General features: G+C 41.5%; 1 protein-coding gene across 3 annotated transcripts in view; it reads right to left on the bottom strand.

The window, feature by feature from the left end:
* The window catches only part of gramd1a (GRAM domain containing 1A), a 40,784-nt gene that overhangs the window by 14,096 nt on the left and 1,608 nt on the right, over nucleotides 1–25,080 (bottom strand). The window contains exons 1-7 of one of the 3 annotated variants that reach the window (XM_080896051.1): nucleotides 23,543–24,374; nucleotides 6,855–7,080; nucleotides 3,132–3,152; nucleotides 2,824–2,908; nucleotides 1,273–1,376; nucleotides 1,019–1,114; nucleotides 670–750 (exon numbers count right to left, since the gene is read on the bottom strand). In XM_080896051.1, coding sequence (XP_080752177.1) covers nucleotides 670–750; nucleotides 1,019–1,114; nucleotides 1,273–1,376; nucleotides 2,824–2,908; nucleotides 3,132–3,152; nucleotides 6,855–7,080; nucleotides 23,543–24,006 — 1,077 coding nt within the window. In that variant the 5' untranslated portion in view covers nucleotides 24,007–24,374. Of the gene's footprint in view, nucleotides 1–669; nucleotides 751–1,018; nucleotides 1,115–1,272; nucleotides 1,377–2,823; nucleotides 2,909–3,131; nucleotides 3,153–6,854; nucleotides 7,081–15,510; nucleotides 15,774–23,542; nucleotides 24,375–25,080 lie in introns of those variants that run through there. The other 2 variants (XM_080896053.1, XM_080896052.1) reach the window with 2 other exon arrangements.

Genomic DNA, 25,080 nt, shown 5'->3' with positions numbered 1-25,080 from the left:
GCATGTTGGCAACTCAGCCGACAGCATTGAAAACCGTTGTTAATGAAGGATGTCAATGAAACTAAATGGCTCAAATTATTTACACACTTTCTTAGTTTATCTTAAACCGCTGGAAGGAAAAAATAATCTTTTTTTTTTTCAAAATTTAATAAACTTGGAGCTAATTCAAAGCATGAAAGCCCAATATCCTGCTGAATGCTGATCGGTCTGTTAAGGATTTATTACAGGAATTGTTTCCGAACAATAACTAGATGCTGTGAGTGCAGCTACACCACAACAGAAACATGTATGCACAATAAGCAGCTGGCTGTGGTGGAAGCAGCTGCATTCTTGTCGTGAAGTGGTTTATGTGACATCCTTAATATTTTGTTTCAGAGGGCCGTTCATTCTCGATCATCTCGTGAACGCAGAGGTCCAAACTAAACTAAAAGATTAGTTTGGTTTTTTCCAGGGAAAGAGTAATCAGCCATTATTTTCTCTACCATGTGAGATAATAGTAAGCTGTGTTTCTGCACAGACGCTCAGAGCAGAAAAGTCAGCAGATAACAGTAATTGAAACTGCTCTCTCAGCCCTGTATTTACGACCACGCTTCCTGACACCCTGCTCTACTCTGACATGATAACTACTAGCAGCACAAACCAGCAGGAGGGTGGGAGCGGAGGCTGTACCTTGTCCAGCAGTGCGTTCTGCCACAGGCGGAAAATCATCATGTAGCTGCGATCTCTTGCGCCAAAAGATGTGAAGAAATGCTGAGAGGGTGATTATCAATGCAACAGGAAGGAGGGGAGGAAGAAAAGGAGGGAGAGAGAACAAAAATGTGAGAACAGGTTTGACGGACGGTTTCCCCCCGTTTGCCTCGTCACGACCGGTGAAGATCGAGCCGAGTCAGCTCGTTTCATAACGCTTCTCTAACAGATTGAAGTGAACCGTTTCAACAGCTGACACTATCAACGGTTAAACCGCAGAATGTCCTCGTAAATCAAAGCGTCTCTTTTATTATTCGTCTTTGACTCTGACCTTCTCGTTGTCAGTGCTGATCTGGATGGCATTTGGGATGAGCTTGGCAGTCTTCTCCTTGGTCATAGAGGTAACGTCCTTCAGCAGGATGGTGATCTGAACCAACAAGCAGAGGAGAAAGCTTTACAGCGTGCAACGCTCTTATCTCGCAGAGGCCATCTTTATTGATCTGCAAACTTCACTCTTATCAGACTGCAGGTGTGACATTAATTAGTTTGCAGAAGGTGTGCGCCAGTGTACACAGTGTAGCTTACAGTGGTTTCCCAGCGGAAGATGTTGCTGTAGAAACACAGCCAATTCTCTGACAGATAAAGGCGTCCCTGAAGCAGAATATCCTTCTGCAGAGCGCAGGAGTAGTCTGAGAAAAGACAGACGGAAATAAATGTCAAAAACAGCCATCGCTGCCACAGATCAACGTCAGACAGGTTGTAAACACCACTTGGCTCTTAGCAGTGGGGCTGGTGGGCAGAGAAAAATGACTGAAACTCTTACAGAGAGTCTACGGCATCATTATGGCATCAGCCTGCGGTCCAGCAGGAGCGATGATGCAGCAAACAAGACTCACAAGCCCTTTTCCATTCCACGGGTCACCACAGTTTTCACGGTTCTCCCATTAGGTACCGGGTCCTGTGACCTTTAGTATCTGCTCGCCCGGGATTCCAAGCGAGCGGGTACTAAATTATGACATCATCAGATTGCATGCCACCGATTGGCTGGCCAGTAGCATCACTCGATGAGTCATGAGAGCATCTCAGCAACGAGGGAGATGGTTTCAAAACCAACGCAGTGGTCCCAGAGCCAGACGAAAAGCCACAGACTGAGCAGCAGGTATACTGTTGCCTCGACGTCCACCTTTTTGCGGGACACACGTTGCTATGACAACAAACACATGTTAGGTAGTACTGGTTTGCAGGGGAAACCCAGTCGATCGAAGTAAACACTAATGGAAAAAGGGGCTAAAGCGTCCAGACTGACACCTGGGAAACACTTGTAGAGCATCAGTGACGAACTGCTGTTCCTGTCTGTCATGCTGTTGGTCGTTAGAGAAGATCCAAGTCATACAACAAAGAAGTTCTTTGTAGTGAAGCGAAAGCGAGTTTCACTTCGCAGCCTACGTCTTTGCTTCTCACACGGAGCTTTTTGATCCTTGATGGTTTAATCGCAGCCTTCCTCTTTGTGGTGAACTAATGTCACTTCCTTTCTGCTCAAGCAGACCTTTCAACCAACTGGCATTCAACCTACAAAAAGGGCTTTAACTGTCGCTGCTATGTGCTGCTGGCTTTTGCAGGCCTGCATTCGAGAGCGTCTCCGTGTGTTGAATCTACTAAATCTGCATAGTTCTCCTCTCAGAGCCAAAAAGAAACCAGTGTGGAACCACAGATGGCGTTTCTCAAGCACCTGTGTGCTGTTGGCACACAGGAATAACATTTGTGATTTTCAATAGATTCGACGTCTGCTGTTCATCTGGGTATGTTAGTGGGGGCAACGTTTACTCCACCTCCCCACCCAGCCGCCTCTTTCAGCTCTTGTCCCTATTCTGATGCCCAAAACCACCTCAACCCGAGCAGCAGCTCTAAGCTGAGCACCATGAACCTGTTGCAACTGCAAACCATTCCTTGTACTGTACATCTTAGAGTCACACGTCCTTAAATCTTCTATCCTCCCTTTCCTTATGACCTTCCCATTCCTATGCACTAGGAATCATTTTAACCTCTCAGAAAGTGGACTATTCACGGCCGGCGTGGCCGATTATAAAATCCTGGTGCGCTGGTGGTACTGCACACTTTGTCACATGCTTCACTCACCCACTATAAGTCGCTCTGAGTCAGGAAGTTTCTTGAAGATTTTACGAAAATCTTCGTTCCGCTGTTTGTACGTGGGGCTGAGAACCTGTGAGTGACGACAGGAAAGAAAAAACAGAACATGTTATTCTACCTCACAACCATCCTAGCAGTAAACATCTCGGGTAACACTTGCATTTGTTTAATCAAGAAGAAGAAAAAACACATTTTTAAATATCACACTAAACCAATCATTTTACTGTCAACCAGTTTCATCTACTGGAAGTAAAAGCTGAAAAAAGCCGTTAAAGAAGAAGAGGGCGTGTACTTACGTTATACCAGCTCTGCATTTTCTGCAAAGAAAAAAAGGAAAACATTTAGTACTCAAAGAAAATCAGTCACAGCAGAAACAGAACATTTTGACTCCGTTTTATGCAACGCTGAGGTTGTGCAGCTTTAAAGGGATGTCCAAACTTTCACCACTTCCCTATTTTAAAAAAAGGTAATTGTCACTGTGCAGCTGCAACAAACCGTCTTGGCTGCAACAGGCTGCTGCCTTCAAAGCGACGAGCCTGCAGCGAGTACGAGGTGAACCCAGAGCCTTCGGGTTACGTGTGCCGTTAGGTAAATTTACTCAGGGCAAACACGCTAACGTTTTACAGTCTCCTGAAAGAACGAGTCAACACTGGAAGAGCTGACACGGCTGAAGTGAGAGCTGCTAAAAATAAACATTTACTTTCACTTATTGTATTGTGTGAATTCACTGAAGACTCAAGACCGTTTTTATTGACATTACGTAACACAAGCGTGTTCAATCAACGTCTGGCAAACACAGAGTTAATATTTAAGTGACCGGATTGAAGCAGAACCGTTTCCTAACTGGTTACTAAACGCTGCGTCGGATCAAATTTTACAGAGTCATGAAGACGCCCGTTTGAATCTCTGATGAGCACCACGAGACTTCTGCAGCACTTTGGAATTTCTGCTTTGATTGCTTATGAAATGCGGTCAGATCTTTATCCAAATCAAAGTTACACAAACGCAATCGGACTAACATAACACACAATCAGTTGTACGTTTTATGACCTTACTGAACACACTGACTCACAATGCAGCAATGCAGGCTAAGACAGCAACCTCTACAGTTTAGTAACTTGTACAAGCTCCTTTTCAGCAACACCTCCATCGGGCATTTCCTGTCTCTTCTCAGTGAAGTAATTCTGGAGTTTTGTGTATTAGAAAAAGAAAAATAATTTCCATGCATCGCTGCCCTCCTCCACACTGGACTCACTTCTCCACACACTTCTTGGACTACATAACACTCTCCTCTCACTTCCAGTACTTGCACTATTCTGTATTACACTGTTTGAGTCCATCTATGTACCACTGTATTTATTTATTCTCATTGTTTTCTACTCTTATTCCATTTCTATTCAAGTACAAAACTGTTGTACTCATCCTTAGTTTATCTTAGTTTCTGTATAGTTGAATCTTTGCTTTTACAGTTTGCAGCTTTGATCCAGGAGGACGATATTTCGTCTGACTGTATACTTGAGTGTATGATGTTGTGTTGATAATAAAACTTGACTAACTGTCAGCTTCTGGGATACAATCCTGAAGGATAGTCGGCTTCTTCCACTAAAGCACCATGTCACAGAGGAAGTGATAGCCAAGCAGCTTGGAAATCATCCAATTAACATTTTTGATTGAGGTCCAGAAAACGTCTTAAATCTTAATCTGATTGAGAACCTATGATCAGTCAAATTTCAAAATTTCAGGGGCCCATAATGCAAAAAATTTCACTTTCACAGTACTGAAGGTATGCCACACTGCTAATGCTGCTAGCCTGAAATCAAAGCAGGCCTGCAGCTATGAGACGAGTGACGGTGATGGAGCAGCAGTGCTAGCACCAGCAGGCTGTTCTCATTTCTCTAACTTGTGCCCCCTCGTCTCCTCTGTCCTCCTGCCTCTGACCGTGTCAGTACATCATGTGGAAGCACGCCTCAGTTCCTAAAATGTATCTGGAGAACGGGGGATTAGACGGAGGTTAATCCTTTGTTGGATGTGTTTTTTCCTGCAGCATAAATGAGGCGTGGCACATAGCTGGATATATACACTGTGATCGCAGGGTGCATGAGCCAATGAAACTTTCTGCCCGTCGCCGCTTGTGTGCGTTTTGTTTTTTTAATGTATCGACGTTTTGTACCATGTTGCAAGCTTAATTAAAAGTAGTCGTAAATACAAAACATGCCAGGAGCATGTCATAGGCATGAAACACAGCTGTAGCTGGGCTATAACTAAACCTGTGAGCAAGTCTCATTTTGTTAAATGCCTGCCGTCTCTCCCCATCTCTTCCCAGCTGTGGATAAATTCTACATACAGTTAAAACTACTGGATGCTTCCTGATGGCACGTGGTGAGGATGAATGGTCCTTTTATGTTCAGGATGCTAGCAGCTCATTGAACTGTCTGTCCCTCATAAAACCTTTGGGGAGCTGGACTCTAGAAGACTTGAATGATTACTTTTTATTCTAAAAAACAGCCAAAGAAAGTTGGTTCTCGTTATATATGTATGTTTATTTTGCTGTTATTTGACGTGAAACTATGTGTCTTTAGAAATGCTGTTGCATCCTCCATCTCCTCCAGGTGTGAAATATGCCGTGACAGTGCTGTTGGTCACAACTGCTTATCTTTAGGAAACTTTGGTAAATGGTAAATGGCCTGTATTTATAGCGCTTTACTAGTCCCTAAGGACCCCAAAGCGCTTTACATATCCAGTCATCCACACATTCACACACTGGTGATGGTAGCTACATTGTAGCCACCCTGGGGCGCACTGACAGAGGCGCCCCAGGGTTCCTGTAAGGCTTCCTGTTTAAACAAAGGCGTCAGATTCAGTTTCATTATGGGCCCCACTGCAAACAATGATAATCAAGTTAAGGGCTAGACGTATAATTTAATAACATATTTAATTTAGTCACAAACTAATGTCTCATTTAGCATTTTCACACGCTTGAATATGACAACGTTTATCAAAACATTTTTTTTATCATGTAGTTTATCTCTAACACACAGAGCAGCTGTTTGCCATGAAAGTAAAACTCAGAAACTCAGTGCTGTAGCGTCACGTCTCCTTCAGCTCAGCTCTGAAGCCTCCCTGACTACAACTCCTCGTCTTTGCTGCCGTTTGGCTCGTTGAAAACAGAAAAGGTGTCACGGCAGATGGACACCCGGCTCTCTCGCTGCATTCATTAAAGACGTGGGCGACCTCCCACGTCTAACACTTTCATTTAAACTGTCTACTTTCAGCACCAACTTTCCTTCTTGTTGCATTCTGTTCTGTAGTTTCTCAGCCGGCAGGTACGTGCCTGTCTGTTTAGGTTGGCGCTTGCACAGCTAGAATTTTACTAAGATTTGATTGAAATTGGTGAATGGACAGGTTGAGGCTGACATACGTGACTTAAAAAAGGACAGTCTCAAGTCAAATTGCCATGAGCCTAGCTGCATTTATAAGGAGGGGAACTGCTCTGCATACCATCGAGTGTGTTTAATGTAGCTACTTTAGTCTGATTAGATAAAGCTAATTAGAAGATCAGAACCACCGTTTTTAGCAATCAATGCAGAAAATCTGGATGCAAATGCAAAGTGTTTATTGCGTTTTTATTTCTGCAAACTGAACACGGACACAGCCTCCAAGCTGCATGTGGCGAGCAGCAAAGAGGCGACTGCTTTATTTGCACAAAAACCTCTGGTTATAGAAGTCTATGGGAAACTGATGCTACTCCACACTTGCTCTGTGACCTCATTAAACACTTTCCCGATGACTTTATGGGTCATGTCAGTAGCTTCAGCTCATATTAAATAAAATATGAAGCTCACTTTGTAAATTATGGTCATTATTAGAATAAAAATGGAAGATTGTTGCATAACAACGTGTCTATGACAGTTTGTTAGTCCAGTTTCAAAACACCAAGATGGCAGCGGTAAAACATTTGTGAGGTCACAGTTGCTGTGTCGATCAGTCTACGATTCACCTTAGCAGATATTTTCACTTACCTTGGCATTGCGGCTGAAGTGGCGAGAGGCGATTGGGTAGGCAGACGAGAGGGAGGAGGCAGAGGGTATGGAGGGGAGCGCACCGTCCGAACCAGCACCTCCTCCACCTCCACTGCTGCTCTTCTCTCCTCCAGCCTCATTCTCACTGGCCCTGCCTCCCCCGAGGACCCTGCGCCGCAGGGAGGGAGAGCTGCCGGGGGTGCTGCGTGGAGAGTTACTGGCCGTACTGGAGATAAAAAGAGACAGGAAAAAAACAAAACATTCAGCTGAGGGGAGAAGAGAGGAAACCGCTTCACATTTCATTGCTTGACTTGCCCAGTGAGTCTTTCATGTCGTGCTATGAAGAAAAGCTGCAGGCGTTTCTCATTTGATGATAAAACGCCATCACAAAGTGCCTACTGAGGACCAACGAGGGGCCACGCAAGGCCAGACCTATCAGCTAAAGTCATTTTGACTGGTACAGATAGACCGGGGGGGCATTTAAATCCAGTTAGTAAAGGGTGTTAAGACCATCCAATCAAGACGTGCAACTTTGAAACCCAAGAGCCACAAAGTAAACACCAGCAGGTCAGAACGACAGCGTACGAGCTTCAGTTTGTCTCTGATTCAGTTCTTTAAGTAAACAAGTGAAAAGTCAGACACAAATTTAGATGAGAACATAAGAAGGTCAACGGCGACAACAACTTTCCCACAAGCTTCTCTCATTTAGTTTTATTTGACGATAAAAAAAAAATGGAATCATAATCTTACTGCATTTTACATCTTATATAACAAATTAATCAAGCACAAGAAGAAAACTAGTAGAGTAAAAACATTTAAACATCCACTGTCATTAGCTTTGGGAATTAATGCCACAACGCAGTAGTAGGGGTGGGCGATAGAAATGATATAAATTTAGCCAACGATAGAGATACTATATCGCTCTATCGCATGTTGATGATGTCATCAAGCTGCGCCTGTTTTGGTTGAAAGCATCGCAGCAGCTACAACCATTATCATCTGCAAATTATGGCGGGCGACAGTCATAGCAAAGAGGTGAAGCACTTTTGAAATATGGGGAAAGCCAAAAACTGCGCTTCCTCCACTTCCGTAACATCGATTCATTAATGTTGAATTCTCTCGCAGCTGTTCTGTTCCCATGTTGTTGCAGTATATTAATAACTAACCTCGTATTGTGGATGAATGATCTCAGTTGTTCTCCTGACTGAAGTTGCCCCGTGTACAGCATCCTGCAATGCGATTGCATTTGTCCCTGACCACCAGAATCCCGCACGTTAACTTTTATCGAGTGGAAAAAAAGTTGGCTTCATCCTCCAGCTTCACTGTGCTAATGTTATGCTAACATAGCTGTGTCGCTAGCAATCACGTAGCACAACATTATATACCAGCTAGCCCAACTTCAGTAACCCTGCAAACGCCACTGCTGTTTAGTTTCCTGTCTTTATGTTAGAAGTGATAGCAGAGCTGTACGTTTGAATTAGTTTCAAAAATCTCAGTCAGAACATGGTATGAAATGTTTAGGTGGAAACTAGCGAGCTAACTTCCTGTTAACGGCTAACTCCGTTAAATTTAATATATTCTGTTTTCATGGATGCCTGGATGTTAAACTTAATTGTTACACCTGGTAAAGCAGCAACGCTGATGATTTTATTAAAGATGAAAGAATTTAGACAGTTTAACTCTCAGTGTTCGTTTGACTTTGGGACCTGAAGAGGCGGAGTTTTGGACCCAGCTTACTCCGAAGCTCCTCACTACGGCAGCCGTAATGCTCTGACAATCCATCAAGCAGTGCGGCTTACCAAAGTTACACTAAAACATTTTTAACAGATTTCTGCAGCCCAAATCGGTTCGAGGTCAGTAAGCACAACCAGAATTCATACATAAGGAACACTCTCGATTTTTGAGAAAATTAAAGGATTTTAAGTCCTTATAGTTTGGAAAATACATTATACAGAAGAAAAGAATATATCGCGATATATATTGTTACCGCACGTGCTTCAAATTATACCGCGATACAGATTTTAGGCCATATCGCCCAGCCCTACGCAGTAGTCCAGATTTCTTTTTCAGAAATACATCCATATCCTGTGTGAGTAAAACTGTCATCATCAGTCAATCACAGATATTCCCGTCTTTCAAAAGACACACACAATGTATTTCAGGCCTTAGCGCTGTCACACTAGCTTTTATTGCCCCATTATCACAGCCGAATGATTTCAGGATAACAATATTACATCATCTCCATGGAGAATCTGAATGTCAATACCTTTAACATCAGTAAATCTCATCTTTAGCTTTTTTTATGTTTTTTCCCCTCATAAAAAGTCATTAACTGTGAGCCCATCACTTATCAACTATATGTTAGAGCGTCTGCTACAAGGTGGTTTTTTGTTGGGCTCATTTTAACCTGCTTTTGGTTTTCAGATTAAATTTGCTAAAGCATTATTGTCGTGGCACGCGGCTATCAGCATGATAGCTTGTTTGAATAATCAGCATTATTTAAACACGTTTTTTTATTTACTTGATGTTTAAGTGCTCCTGCTCAAATATTACTGGTTCTTTTATCTCCTCTTGGCAAATTAATTATACTCAAGATATGACTAAAGCGAGTTGGTAACAGTCTTCAATAAATGTTCAAACGTTTACAAATAAAATGATTATTCATTCATTAGCATTTAAAATGTTTGGATGTAGCTTTAAGAATCAATGAGCTCCAAATATAAAATGATATGAGGCACATTTTAATCCCTGGATTGGATTTAAAAGAAGCTCCTTTTGGGCTACAGTTACAAATGTAATACAAGAAACCAAAGCAAGAAGAACTGCTGATACACTCATAGCTTTAACCTCACTGTGTCTGCAGTGTGAGGCAGACACACTCAAAACATGCATTCATTTGCTTTCAATCAGTAAACTAATATTTTCACGCTGCCCTCGTGACTACAAAGACCATCGCCTACTGATCAATCACGTCTCTGAAAAGTGGCACCACCATTCCCAGGAGATCCCTCAGGCCTCGGAGCACATGGAGTACGGAGGTCAGATGTCTTTAGAGAGCTCAGAATAATGTTTGATTGATACGAAGTTCTACTGCACAAAATGTGACGAATGACATAAAGAAAACATCTGTGAGAAGATAAAACTGATCACTTTGTCTTTAAAATACCACAAAAAATGAACTAAAGAGAAAACAAAAACAAAACCTTTGCCATTTGTTAGCAGTTTCCTAAACAAAAATATAGTAGCAAGCAATGTTCCCCCTAAGCTGCGCGCGCAATTGCGCACTGCGGGCACGTCTCTGCGCACAGAAAATCTGTGTTGCGCACAAAACAAATAAAAAAATCTCACCTGAATTTAAATTAAAGTAAATACGTTAACAATTCTGTTCTGCAGTGTGAGTCAGTGACTGGCTGCTCCCGTATGGGATTAGAACGATGCCACCTTATCCCAAAGTCCAGCCAATGATGCGATTCACATTCGTATATACGCAGCCAATCAACGTCGCTGACAGGCTATGACAGCGTCCTTATGTGCGACACCGGTGTTTTAGCGAGCAAAGCGGCTGATGTGGAGTGAAGCCACGTTAATGACAACGTGTACAACCATTGGAGATGTGAGCAGGACAGACGGAACAACTGACGGACAAAGTGAGGACTTTATACCAGTTTTTAAATTGTGTTGATCGGCCACGTAAAACCAGAGTTATGATAAAAATATCTGCAATGTTTGTTTTTTCCCCCCGAATACTGTCGTTGTTTATATTTACTGCGGGAAGGAACAGTAAAAACTGCGTTTGATAAGGAAAACGCTCGAAAGCCTGTGAGCGAAAACAAACCTCCCCCCAGCATTTCCCATTGGTGGAAAAATGTACCATGTGGACCAATCAAAAAATGATATGGCAACATGGCATTTAGTGGTTTAGGAAGGGGGGAGTTTCAGGAGTGAAGGCGGAATTGAGATGTGAGTGATTTGCAACGTTTAGCGCAGATCTTGTGTAGTTAGTGTGTAGTTAGTGTGTAGTGTAGTCAATAGTGTTGTTGTGTGTGTCAGAACAATGAGGCGACTGCTGAGTGTTACAGGTGTTACAGCAGTGATACATCTCCTGCTGTCAGGCCTGCAGGTATCAGGCTGTTGTTCTCCTTCATCTCATAGTGGACAGAAATTATTTTTTGGAGCGGCACAAATAATTTGTGTGGCATCAGATTTGATGCAGAACAGCTGATTGTTCTGTAAATAGTTTGAAATGTTTGTTTAAAAAAACGCCTTGGCTGCATTTTTAGGTAAACAGCTGCAAAAAAACTTTGTTGTTTGCATAACTCAGTAACTTTTTTGGAGAAGTAACTATATAATTAATTGCCCAACATTGGTCAGTATATCCTGTATTTTGCAGACAGAGTTACAGACTCTCTCCCAGACCACAGACTCATAATACAAGTCAGAGCTTTATAAAAATAATAATAATAAAGTTGTGTTTTCAAAATTGGAGTTAAAGTTATTTTTCCTTCCAATAGTGTTAACATGCTACACAGGTCATGAACAAGGTTTTTTAAATTTTCATTGTAAGTGGGCTAAAGCAGTTAATTAAAAGTCGTCTAACATAAATGTAAATGCTGTAATTTGATTATTTTACTAAACCATGTAACTTGGATGGATTCGATGCTGGCGTGACCACAGTGCACGTCTGCTGTCGCTCACAGTGGTCCAAGGGACGCTCAGGGAGTTTGTGTGTTTGCTCAGACACATGAAAAATTAGAGGGAACATTGATAGTAAGCAAGCTAAAGAGACACCTGGAAACCAAATATCACATGACATCTGAACCTGAGGCAGAAACCTCTTAGATCGTTAGATTAATGCTGGATTTTTTAAAAATGTCTGATAAAGGTTTTGAGGCATGTTAGTGGAGTTTAGTGAAAAACAGACATTGTAAGTAAAAGAGTCTGAAAACCATTTGGAGTCTTCATCTTTCCCTGACGAGGATCAATAAGAAACCGATAATACAGGAGGAATTATCTCCCTGCTGGCTGAAAGCAGGTTTATATGGAAGTAATTTTAAGTTTTCATATAAGAAAATCTTAAATTGAGACCTTGCTGACCTTGAATGTACTCAATTTCAAGTACTATAAATTGTTACACCATTTAACGTCACGTCTTTGTGACTGAAAGTAAATGGCCTGTATTTGTATAGCGCTTTACTTAGTCCCTATGGACCCGAAGGTGAAAGAATCAAGACTTACACGACAAACACGACAGACTACTTTCATTAAAGCAAATCACCTGTTTTATGTCAGCTTTCTCTCCTGGCTTTATTAATATTGTGCTTTTGTAGGTTTACCTACTTCAAACCCTACTATACATACTGTACAAAGGGATACACAGTGTTCAACCTCTTCGGATATTTAAAATATAGTTTTCCTGTTTGTAAAGTACACTGCTCTGCCACTAGTAGGGGTGGGGAAAAAAATCGATACTGTGTAGTATCGTGATATTTTGTTTGCTAATAATGTATCGATACAGGGACAGCAGATATTTTGTTACAAAAAAGGTTTCTGTGCTCTGACTTCAGAGCATGTTGATCCTTTTTCTGAGCAACAATCCTGAAATTCCTTCACTGTCCAAATGTGTTTAACTTTTGTTTTTGGCAGCAATAAACATGACAGTTTACTTATTTTAATTTAAGACATGTTTTATTTTAATTAAATGTAAAACTTTTTTATTTAATGTAAAATTATATTTTGTTTTAATTTACTTTCAAATTCTTCAGTTGCTGAAGGGGCTGCATAGTTTTCACAAATTGCATAGTTCAGAATAGCTATAATTGTACCAGATGGTTGCATTCACTTAAGTTGGACTAGACTGTAATACAAACTGTTCAGTTTGTCAACAATAAAACTGAAATGAGAGAAAGACTGAGTGTGAGACTTTGATATTAGATAAAATGAATATTGATAAAGTTTACCTTCATGTACAGAATCTGAATATCGCAAAATATTTTTAAAAATTGCAATAATATTGTATCGTGCGTTAAGTATTGTGATAATATCGTATCGTGGGATGTATGGTGATTCCCACCTCTAGCCACTAGTAGACCTGTCCTTGTTTATGATTGGTCATATGATGCCAACATCACTTCCTTCATGTGATTGTGCTCTTAACTAGTTTGGGAAACTTAGGGAAAAAACAAAGGCTGAGATTAACACAAAGGCTTAGCTTAAAAACTCAGTATCAGGAGTTCATGAGGAAACAGGAGGAGGAGGTTAGTCAGAATGATATAACCTCCAAAAACAACCACAAGGAGAACTGAAGCTGAGGGAGTCACCCGTAAACATGACCGGGTTTGTTTTTACAGGGAAATAATCCTTAAAATATTAGCAGTGATGCTAATCACGGGAGCATTATGTCAAGTAGCATTAAGCTATCTTTAGGTAACGTACGCAGGGCAGCAGAGCCTCTAAATAGGCTTGTTGTGCAGCCGGTCAGCTAGCAGAGTGTGAGGACACTGAATGATGTGAGTCTGTGTCAGCACGCGTTTACATCCCGGGTTTAAATCCGCCGGCAGCTCAAGTGTAAAAGGAAAACAATACTTGAGGTTTTCACAACTCTCCGTGACGTAAGCAACCCTCATCCCGACAACATATTTAACAACAAGCACCACCAACTATTGTCACATAAACCCTCATAACATAACTTATTTCCTATCATAATAATAGTTAACTGATTTTCCAGAATCCACCTCTGGGGGTGACTAAGACAGCCAGTAAGCATGGTTATCATATACAGTAAAGAACATGAGACTGTTAGCTGGAAATCAACAGACTTATGTCACTTCTGATCATCTGATAAGTCAATAAAAATCCCAAATAACACACATGTTGGTAGAGGGATATTCCCTGTAGGGACAAACAAATGCTATCTGCAGAACAAAGGTTTTAGTTATAACAAAGACAATAATCACATTTCCACATAACTCTTTTTTCAGCCAGTTGTATTAACTGGAGGAGTTTCAGTTACTGAAGAATAAAGTTGTCCAATCTAACAGGACATACAGTCCAATTAGATCAGGCAACTAAATGCTACATACGTGTGTTTTCTTTTTTTTATCTGCTGCATGTTTTAAATTCAACAGATATTCAACAGCCAAAAAGCCCCAATCTGAGCCAAAAACAACTCTGTATGCACAGGCTAAACAATGCTGACTGCAAAATAGTTCAAAGGAACTGAGTCGTTCAAATTTGATAAATCTCTGTCTCAAACCGAAATCTGTGGGAGGATCCACAACTGGTGAAGATTGCTGTACAATTGAAACTTCCAAGATATAAAAAAAAGTAAAAAATTGACTGTTCTTATGTTTAGGCAAAGACTGAAATTACAGGTCATATGTTAAAGCTTCAAAATAAGTGCCCTAAAAAGGCTCGAGATGGTTGCTGAGTGGGCAGAATTTGCTTTTAAAAGGATGTTTTTGATCAGAGCACCTGAGGAAATCTGTGCCTCTTTTACACCATCGTCATCTTTGATGATTAGTACTACGTTTTACCAGAAAGGAAGAGTTTCTATATCTATATGAGAATTTACTAGAGAACTGCTTCCTCTAAAATAATATAATATGTACTTTAAGTCAAGTATTATCAGCTGGCTAACATTTCTGAGACTCTTACTTTAACCAGTCACTGTGTACATATGCCTGCTTTAAGATGGATTTCTTAAGGTCAGGACGTCATACAGGAATGTGAGTTATTCCATTTTAACTGTGTATACATATGCACACTGTTAAAGCACTAATCATTTTAGCCACATTCTTCATATCCAAATATTTTAAAAAGATTGCCCTGCTTTTCAATACTGACACAGAAAAAAAGACTTGTAAGTTATGTGAAATATTTCCATTTATACCAAGTTAAGTAAAACTCTGGTATTGTAAAATAATATTTGCAATATGGTCAATAAGTGAAACGTATGTATGTATGTATATAAATCAGTCCATCCCTACCCTCCTTTGATTGTAATTATGCCTCAAAATATGCAACAGATACATTTTATATCTACATATGTAGCACATATTATAAAGTTATGGCACTGTTTACAGTGCAAAACAAACAAACGGACTAAAAATATATATTTATATCCATCTAGACAGATATACACGCACACAAAGACACAAACCTCCCACAAACAGGTGAAAAACTAAAAAACTGATTAGATGAGAAATGGACAGCTCTTCTGTCCGGACCTCAGTCCATTCAAAGAAACCAACAAATGATATGCAGTCACTGGGCAGGGCTTGTACCCAGGAGGAGGGATTAGCTTAAATATTGTCCTCTATCCTGTCACCCATTAAATCCGACAGATGATCAGCTAATGTGCAGCTAGCACATGGAAAACAATCGGTCTGCTGAGCCCGTTTACGACCTAATAACCTGCCAGAGAAGCAAAGTCCAAGGAGAGGGGAAATATGCGAGACGTTTTCAGCTAAAGCAGCAGCCTGTGCACAGGATGGAGGCTGGGCGGATGGAGGGAGGGTGGGGGACCTGCGGGATGAAGCTATCAGCAGGCTGTTGCTGCGCCTCCGTGCTACCGGCGGGCTCTGCAGGATGCGACCTGTGTGGGTACGTAAAGCGGAGCATTGCACAGCAGCCATCCTCCCTCCTTTATGCCACTTACTCGAACATGTCATGAGGCGTTTGTGGTCCAGCTGATGGTCACAAACCCTCGCAGCAGGAATATGGCACCGGTGTTCCTGCTCGGAGTGTGCAGATGAAGCACGGCCGCTATCAGGGTTTTTCTTCTGCCGCGTTTCCTTCAATAAATTCGAATTAATTTCCCACCGGGGCCGACGCCCCTGCACCTCGCCGGTACCGGACACACACCGCTACTCCCTATGCCGACTGCAAGACCCGGTAACGGGCTGCCGTGTCTGCGTCCATCCGTAATCCTTTTGCAACTATAGGGGGAGGGTGGGGGAAGGTGGGGGAAGGAAGAGCAGGAGGAGGAGTAAGGGAGTGAGAGAAGGAGGGAGGGAGGAGGTTCCGTGTGTATTTTTTTTTTGTAAACCGCTCAAGTGATGGCATCGACAAGGATGAAAAGTCCGACTGAGCCGTTTCTACCTTAATGAAGTGGGCAGGGGCGTTTCCGGGTGGAGGGTGGCACACGGGGCAAGGACAAGGCATGGGGCCCCACAGGAATCAGCAGTAAATACACAACAAAGCTGGTCAAGTATTACAGAGGATATCAGCGAAAGGGAGAAAAACCAAAGAAACGAACTTCAACTTAACTGGATTTGTCTGAATTAAAATCTTAAAAATAATCAATAAAACATATTCAGAATAAATGCAGAATATAGTGAAGTACAAGTATAAAGAAACATGCAAATGGACAAGTATGTGAGGATACTTCAAGTAAAAGTGTATTAAAAGTCGTAGTTTGGTAAAGTATTTGCTTAATTCCACTACGAGCCCTATCAGAGCTCTCATCCAATGGGAGTCTTAAGTTTAACAGCACTTGAGTCCAAAGGCAGTGGTGGGAGGATCGGTGTCATGATATAACCCCCTCTGAGCACCTCTTTACAATGAAAAGGGTGAAAATCATGCTTCATCTCGATGAGGACGAAGTGGTTCCTCACAGTCAGCAGCTCGTTAAGTTTGAACATTTACTAACTCAGGTGAATTATTGACTTCTACAAGCATCCATGATGGATATCCAGGGGTGTGTCGCATGGTCCCCACTAAAATACGACTAGGTTCTACTTCTACTCTACTTTATGTTCGATTCAAATACTGTACTTTATACCCAATTACATTGCAATTTATTGTTTTGCAGATTTTAAAATATAAATGATTTAACATTTAAGTTAATACACATTTATAAATCAATTTTTAAAAAATCTGTAATAAGGGCTTAGTTCTGCATATAGAACACAGATTAAATATTCCAATTTCAGCTCATATTAGCAAGCTTTGTTAACAAGCGCCATCCATAAAGTGCACGCGTGCATCACATGAGCAAATATATCTGCAAATTAGTACCAAGTCACAGCCTGCTAAAGCCCTAGGATCTCACTCAGCAAAACAGGCGCGCTGACTTTGTGCAGGTTAATAACTCACCTTGTGTCCAGTTATGAGGAGGGAAACTATCCACAAAGAGAAAAACTGCTTTGCTCTGAAGCAGGCTGTACTGTATTTTCACACATGAGTCCATGGGGATGGTCACTTTTGGAGCTAACCTCAAGGTTTGTTAGTTTGTGGGTCATTACCTATTAATGTGTTCAAGTATAGCATCTTGTAAAGCTACAAACACGACTCCAATGTGGCTAGCTTTGACAGTACAGAGGCCACGTCTGCCTGTAGTGAGTCCACCTGGCCAAAGTCCAGAGCCCACCCAATCCTTTAACCCTCAGGCTCTCTGTCCATCCCTCTGGATTACAGTCCACATCATAATCCACACTGGCCTGAGCTAGGCCCACATTTCCACTATTCTGTCTCCCTGTGTGTAATCTGCTTTTCTGAGGTTCACCCACAGATGGCTCATACTCATGTCAGAGTCTCATGCACCAAGCGGGTAATGTGTAAGGCCAGATGAATGCACCGTAAAAGAGCAGCCAAACAAAGAGCTGCTTACTTTAAACCTCAGAGCCTGTGAGGGTACATGCTGTAACACAAACCAAAGAATACAACTGCAAAAGCTAATTAACAACTCCAGGTTAAAGCAGTGACAGTGCGATTATCAGGGCCAGTAGTCAGCATTTTTCTCCCCATCAGTGATGTTATTTCCTTTGTTTCATGCAGTGAAGGTATAGTAACAGGTAAACATCACAATCATCTCTGCTGAAGTATTAGCACCATGATTGTGCATGACTTCATTTCACTGACATGCATGCAGTATTTCCCCCGCTATACTGCAGCCACATATAGTTATAATGAGGCTACAGCTATGGATAAAAGCCTTTCAGTCAAGCTGCAAGAAGACTGGCATTTTCATACTGCTCTTCTTACTGACTCACAGCACTTTAGACTACAAACCACATTCACAGAGCACTTAACCTATATACATTAAGCCCTCCATGCAGCTGACATTCAGGGTAAATCTAGAATTATGGATTCAACATGCAGGTCTTTAAATGTCTGTTTCTAAGGAAACAAGAAGCCCAACCCATCAACGCAAATGGGGAGGAAGCTTGATAGTGGCTAAAGCTACGCTAATGGCAAAACGGCAGGCATGCTAGTAGTTAACAACACAGACCGAATAAAACACAGACATGGCTTCTGGGTCTAAAAGATGAAGCCCACTATGCCTCATGGTGGGAAATTAGCATAGAGCAAATAAAAGATTCTGACATGTCATTAAAAAACATTAAAGAAAACATTTCTAATACATTTGCATGGAAAAATATTAGAACAATGACAGTTATTACTTCATATGACGACACAGTCCGATATATAAATCATCAGCACTGAAGCAGCATTGCTTATGAATGAGTTCTGCTCCCCTTTCCTGTTTAAATAAATACGATGTCAATTACAGAAGCAAAGATTCCTCTTGCTCAAAGACACCACACATGTATTGTTTTATTCCAAATGTCAGTCAGCAGCCTCACTGATTACTACTAATGCTGGTTAAAGTTGACATGAGGTCCTGCCCAGTAAAAGTGAGTAACTCTAAAACAATTCCTAAAACCAGCAACAAATGAATATACGCAGTGTGATCCAGAAGAGCTGCACTCATACGGTGACTAACATGGGTCACGTGTTATTATCAGTTAATACCATACAGCGAGTGATTATGCTCACATTATAGGGCTGAACATCATGTTAGTATATGACTCCTCTCTTAGAACGAGCATGTACGCACTTGTACGAAGAGGAAACAGAGCTGCTGAACTTTAACCTACACCATGAAATGAAACTGATGGAGTGCACTCTTGTACTGATTACTCTACACATAAAACATTGACACAACAAACCTCAGACTGTGTCCTCTGCAAAACAACACCAGAAGACAAGAACAGCTTTAAAGTGGTGGTCCATCAGACCCGCCCCTCCCTGAGCCTGGTTCTGCCGGAGGGTTCTTCCTGTTAAAAGGGAGTTTTTCCTTCCCACTGTTGCCAAAGTGCTTGGTCACAGCGGGTCATATGATTGTTGGGTTTTTTTCTGTTGTATTACTGAAGGGTCCACTTCATAATATAGAGCATCTTTTGTGTTATTATTATTAGACATTATATGTATTATTTCAGATATTTCATATTTTAAATTTATTTAATTTACATTTATGATTCTATTCTATTATTAAATCTTACATCTCGAACAGCTGAGTCACAGTTTAGTCCAAGAAAACTGTTCTCAGTCATGCTGCTGTTTTTCCTCAGTGTCAGTTCACATCATGGTGCTCCATTATCAATCTGATTTGATAATTCAACGTGATATTTGACAATAGGGCTGCCACAAACGATTATTTTGATAGTCGACTAGTCACCGATTATTTTTGCGATTAGTCGACTAATCAGATCATCATCCATTGGACATACAGCGTACAGCTTATTGCACCAGCAGCATCTGCTCTTATATAACTATCATTAGCTTACAGCTTTAAGTGTTTCAGGTCTGTGCTAATTAAAAATAAAGACAAGATGATAGTTTATTAAAGTTTAATGAAGTTTGCAGATTGTTTCGGTGAAGTTTAATAAACTCCTTGCTATCTAAAATATAACAGGACACCGGAGTAAACTCTCGAGCATCTCACACTTCTGATAATCAGCTGTCTGCTTGACGTTTATTCAGCTGTGTAAAAACTATAACTTTAATCTCAGTCAAACCGATTTACTCAGGAACAAATAAAATACTAAAAAAAAGCCAAACAATAACATTTTAAGCTAAGTGACGGCAGTGGGTTTGAAAACGATTTGCCGGGAGTCCGGTGTTCTCACGGCTCTAGTGACCTAGCCCCCGGCTCGCTATCGAGCTAGTGGGTAACAGACGTCTCCGAAAACGTCGGAGCGCTTTTGAAAATATGTGGTGTCTTGATAAACTGAGCAGATATTTGAGGTTTACACAGCTACATTCTCCATGAAAATATGTTAAACGTTTATTTTGTGACCCAGAAAGAATAATAAGAGTAATATAAAAACTAACTAGCTGCCGCCATTGTTGACAACAGAGCTGGGCTGCGCTATGAATTCTGGGACGGAGCTACTTCTTCTTCTTCGGGGTTTAACGGCAGCTGGCATCCTTGTACATGCAGTGCTGCCATCTTCTGTTTCAGTCCGTTATTACACTCTTAAATCCTGCTACTTATTCCTGCGTCTTTTGTGATCTTACAAAGCTTCAAACGACGCGTTGACTATTAAATCAGTCGTCGACGATTTTGATAGTCGACGTAATCGTGACTAGTCGACTAATCGTGGCAGCCCTATTTGACAACTCACTGCAGACACATCCCAACCTGAATAAACTACAAATCTGTGGGAAACATGCAAATGTTGTGACAACTCTGAAACCTGTGCAGCCCCAGTTTCACCAAACATTATTTAAACCAAATGTTTTCTTTTCCATTTAAGCTCCACAAACATTTGCTTTCACCATTAAAAAACCCTCCCTAATCCTCGCTGGCCGGGTCAGCTGTGAACATTAAAAATCATTAATATGCTGCAGAACAATATAAGTAGGTCAATAAAAGGAGGCGCTGATGAAGAGGACAAGGGCACAGCTGTTCATGTGCATGCCCTCAGAAGCCCACTGCAGTGATCCACACATCCCTCATCTGATTGGGCTCACATGACATCATCAGACCAGGAACTCGCTCCCATTGGCTGGAGGTGATGTCATCATTCCGAGGAACAGATAAAGAGTGCAGGAACCCGCCTCTGGTCCTTGTGCCTGACTCAGCTCCGCTTTTCCTTCAGAGGTGGTCTCATTTTCTTTGTTTACAGTTTACATAACCCGGGTTCTGTCCTCAAAGTCACACCATCCTCTCAGGTCATCTGGAGCAGTGATGTTGATGTTTAAATACAGGGTACAGTCTTTGCTTTATCACTGCGATCCTGCCATCTGACTGCTTCTAGGTTTTTGTTTTTTTAAATTTGACATCATAGCATACTTGGACTCAATCAGGATTTTAACAGGTAATCTGCAAAAACAAATGACTGGTATGGTATGTGGGAGGAAAGAAAAGCTAAGATAAAAACACTCCCATGTTAATAAAAGAAGTTGTGTTGTAATGAGTTTTTAGTCAAAACGGGAGGATTTCTTAGACATGTGTCGCATAAAAGCTTTTCAGCTATAAATAAATACATATAATTAGAAATTGGGAGGAAAATAAATAGAGAATTATGTAGATTCTGTCACGAGGTACAGGAATCATATCTCCAGTTATTTTGGCATCATAAGGCTATATTGTTGTTGGTCTATAAAGGTGAAAAGTACATTTCCTCTCATAATTCATCATTTTAAAGTTGTCCTGTAACTAAATTACAAATACATCCTTAATCAATCACACTGCCCAAACAAGCTCATCCCTTTATAAACGGTTTAAATTTTACTTGAACCTGGAGTAACCAGATCTGACCCTTTCTGCTCCTCTGGGAGATTCCAGGAAGAAGAGGCTGTGAACTTTAACCCCCACCCGCATAATTCTGTTCAAACTCTGAACAATCATTTATAGCATTTTCTTAGAGCCATTGCCACAGCACTGATTATGGTTTTTACGCAGAGAAGAGGAAAAACAACCAGTGGGAAACTCCGCGGGAACAGAGGCACAGCACAGCAGCCACATGCAGAGAGCAGTGGTGGACTAATGAGCTTCTGCGTGGAATCAAACTACTAAACATGTTAAAACATAAAGCACAATCACACCCAGGACACAGCTTTCTTTAGGTGAGGTTCAGACGCTGTTACACACAGAATCCTTTGTAATGCAGTAAAGGTAAAAACAATAAAAAAAACAACCCTGCAGTTATGAAATGTTTATTTGCCTGGAGACACAAAATTGTTATTTTCTTAAAGAATAAAAAAGGAAACTTCATTTACTTTCAGCTTAAACACAAACTTTCCTTGAGCTTTTTTTTTTTAAATAAATTGTAGAAAGGTGAGATGACAACTCTTTAATCAAAATATATTTAAAGCTATGATTGAACATTTAAATACAGAATCATGAAAAAGGAGCTTGCCTAAGTAATATCAAGCTTTGCAGAAGCACACCGGACCCGACTTGCTTCAGTCGAATGTGCTGCAGCTGGTTTCTGACAGGTTAGAGATTCAAGATTCAAAGTGTTTATTGTCATGCGTCACAAGAGAAAAAGGCATTTCTCTGTGCAATGAAATTCTTGTGCTGTCCACCCACAGATGCCGATTAATATATAGAATAAAACATATAAATACAAATAGTACAAATAAATAAATGATGACAGAAAAAGAGGCAAAAATATGGAGATTGAAACAGATGTGTGCAAAAGAGCTAAAGCAGAATATGCTGGCTTAATATGTAAGATGACCTGATGTGCAATATATATATATATTTTATTACTGTTCAAAAAAATAGTTATAAAGAGTTAATGCACAGATGTTGAAATGAGCTGCACAGCTGCACGCAGAGACTGACTCCAAACCCTGACGAAACAGTTTCACTGACACGAAATGTAATGCCACCATCACAAGATAACGCATCCTCAGGTTTACTTGTGAACATAATCTCTTCATCTCTTCAGAGGAAAAAGTGCTGCTTAGATAAGTACAGGGTGGGCCATTTATATGGATACACGGTAATAACATGGGAATGGTTGGTGATATTAAAGTCCTGTTTGTGGCACATTATATCACATATATTAAATGGCCTGCATTTATATAGCGCTTTTCTAGTCCATAGGACCCCAAAGCGCTTTACACTACATTCAGTCATCCACCCATTCACACACAGGCGATAGCAAGCTACATTGTAGCCACAGCTGCCCTGGGGCGCACTGACAGAGGTGAGGCTGCCGGACACAGGCGCCACCGGGCCCTCTGACCACCACCAGTAGGCAAACACGGGGTTAGTATCTTGCCCAAGGATATTTGGCATGCAGCCAGGATGCAGCCTGGGATCGAACCACCGACCTTCTGATTAGTGGCTGACCTGCTCTGCCACCTGAGCTACAGCCACCCAAATAAGCTTTACGAGAAGGCCCACACCTATTTTTACATATAAAGGAAAAACCCTGGATATACAGCTCAGTTCTTCTCTTTTTCCTCCTCCTTAACTGTACGAACTTTGGCTATATGTCATACAAATAAAAAAAGAAAGAAAAACTTTTCATCCTGTCCTCACTAGCTTTAGGTAATTACCTTCACCCTAATCCAAAATAGCTGCTCTCGTGTAGTTTCAGAGAGAAAAATATGACTGAGAGCGTCATGTGCTTCTTATCTCTCACCAAATGTGCACAGATGAGAGGCTGCACAGCTCGTGTGAGTCACCGCCGTCTCAGCGGGCCTGAATGCAAATCGGCTGATGTTTTTACACAGCGGTAAGCACAGAATACCCAGGAGGCTGCTGAACACGGTGCGGACGCTCTGTTCTGACCTCCTGAACTTTATGTGCTGCGAGATAAGAAAGAACCTTCACTTGAATCACTGAAGGTAAAAAGAAAAGCTTGAGCTTGGCCTGTGCCATGAGGAGCAGATAAACTGTAGATAAAAACAAATAAATCACTGACTGAATCCAGCACACTAACCTGCAGCGGTCTCCGTCAGAGTCCCTGCTGAGCAGGCTCCTGAGGGACCAACGAGAGCGGCGGCTGGGTGACGGACTACGAGACCAGGAGCGAGACGGCGGTATGAGGAGGTCATGTGACGGACTGTCCCGACCTTGCTTCGCTGTCCCCATCTCAGTAACCAAAGAGGGCGAGGGACTCCGATGTTGAACAGCTCCCCTCTCTGTGGACGACTGTATCACGATTTGTGGAGTTTTGCCCCATTGCGGCTTATAAGCACAGCCTTGCTCTTCCTGTTTCCGCCTTTTGGTTCTTGTCCTACTACGGTGGGAGCCACGGGGTCGGTCGGAGCGCAGGGGTCTGGGACTAGGCGAACAAGACCAGGACTCTGTGTCCGAGGACGGCGGGAGGACGGTCAGCATTGGGACGGGGATGGGCTGAGCCAGAGTCATGCCCTCTGGTCTTGCAGGAGGGGACATCGTCATCTTTTGAGCTTTTCAGTCAAGGCCATCAAGAAGGACGAGCATTTAAAACCGACCACGTGTCGGCCACAGACAGCAACTTATTGATTACGCACCATGTTTCCTGTGAATTTAACAGATTTTCTTCTGAAGGTGCTGGTCAACTTCTCCTGAAGTGGTAAAAAAGGCAAAACAGCTCTCAAGTGAACAGGTTTGAGGGTTTCTTGCAGAGAAAAAATACGCAGCAGAAAACTTGTTGGCAGTCTCAGTTTCAGTTCTTCAACCAATCCACTTCCCGCTGTCCAGTCTGTACATATATGCTGGCAACGAGAGGCTAAAACGCTCTGCGATCCTCCCACTTCTGTGTTCAGCTTAGAAGTCTCACTCTTTTGAGTTTAGGCAGACTTTCCTGAGATAAGGAGCCTCAGAGAAAAACATAGCACTGTCTGGAAGGAGCCACCTGAGGAGCAACAAGAGCAGAAACCTGGCGTTCAAAACGCTGGCCTGCCTGGACCTGACCACAGCTATCATAAATCTGCTTCCTCACATACAAGTTGTTAAAGTGATGGTTTAACTGATTACAGACATTTCTGTCAGACAGCAATGATTATCAGAAGACTGATCAATAGAATTCATCTGTAATGAGCTAATTTATGTTTGACTATTTTTGGATCATTTAAAGAAATTCTCCCTTCAAGAAACTCTGAAATAGCCAAAACTGGGTGAATGTTGGGGCTTTCAGATAACAGCCACTAATTAAAGCCTCAAGAGACCAATTTTTAAAACGCAGCTGCTCCAGAACAGATACGCAACCTTTATGATCAAACAAGCCAAATAGGGGTAAATTAGCCGATAAACATTACTGATCGGTGTAAATGTTGTTTTATTTGTGAATTAACAAGAGATCCAAAAACCCCGAAAGAGCCTCTGTTGATTTAAAAGGGTTGATTTCAAGCGCAATGCCCCCTCCCTGCTCAGTTTTATTTGCTTTAGGTTTGAAACATTAAGAGATGCTGGAGTTTTATATCCTGCAGCCATAACTGTTCAATGGATCCTGTGGAAACATAAAATAAATAGCTAATAACAGCTACCACCTAT

Source organism: Rhamphochromis sp. 'chilingali', assembly GCF_963969265.1.
Source record: "Rhamphochromis sp. 'chilingali' genome assembly, chromosome: 11".
NCBI classification, from domain to species: domain Eukaryota; kingdom Metazoa; phylum Chordata; class Actinopteri; order Cichliformes; family Cichlidae; genus Rhamphochromis; species Rhamphochromis sp. 'chilingali'.
The sequence above is the reverse complement of the archived record's forward strand: the minus strand, read 5'-3'. Positions and strand labels throughout refer to the sequence as shown.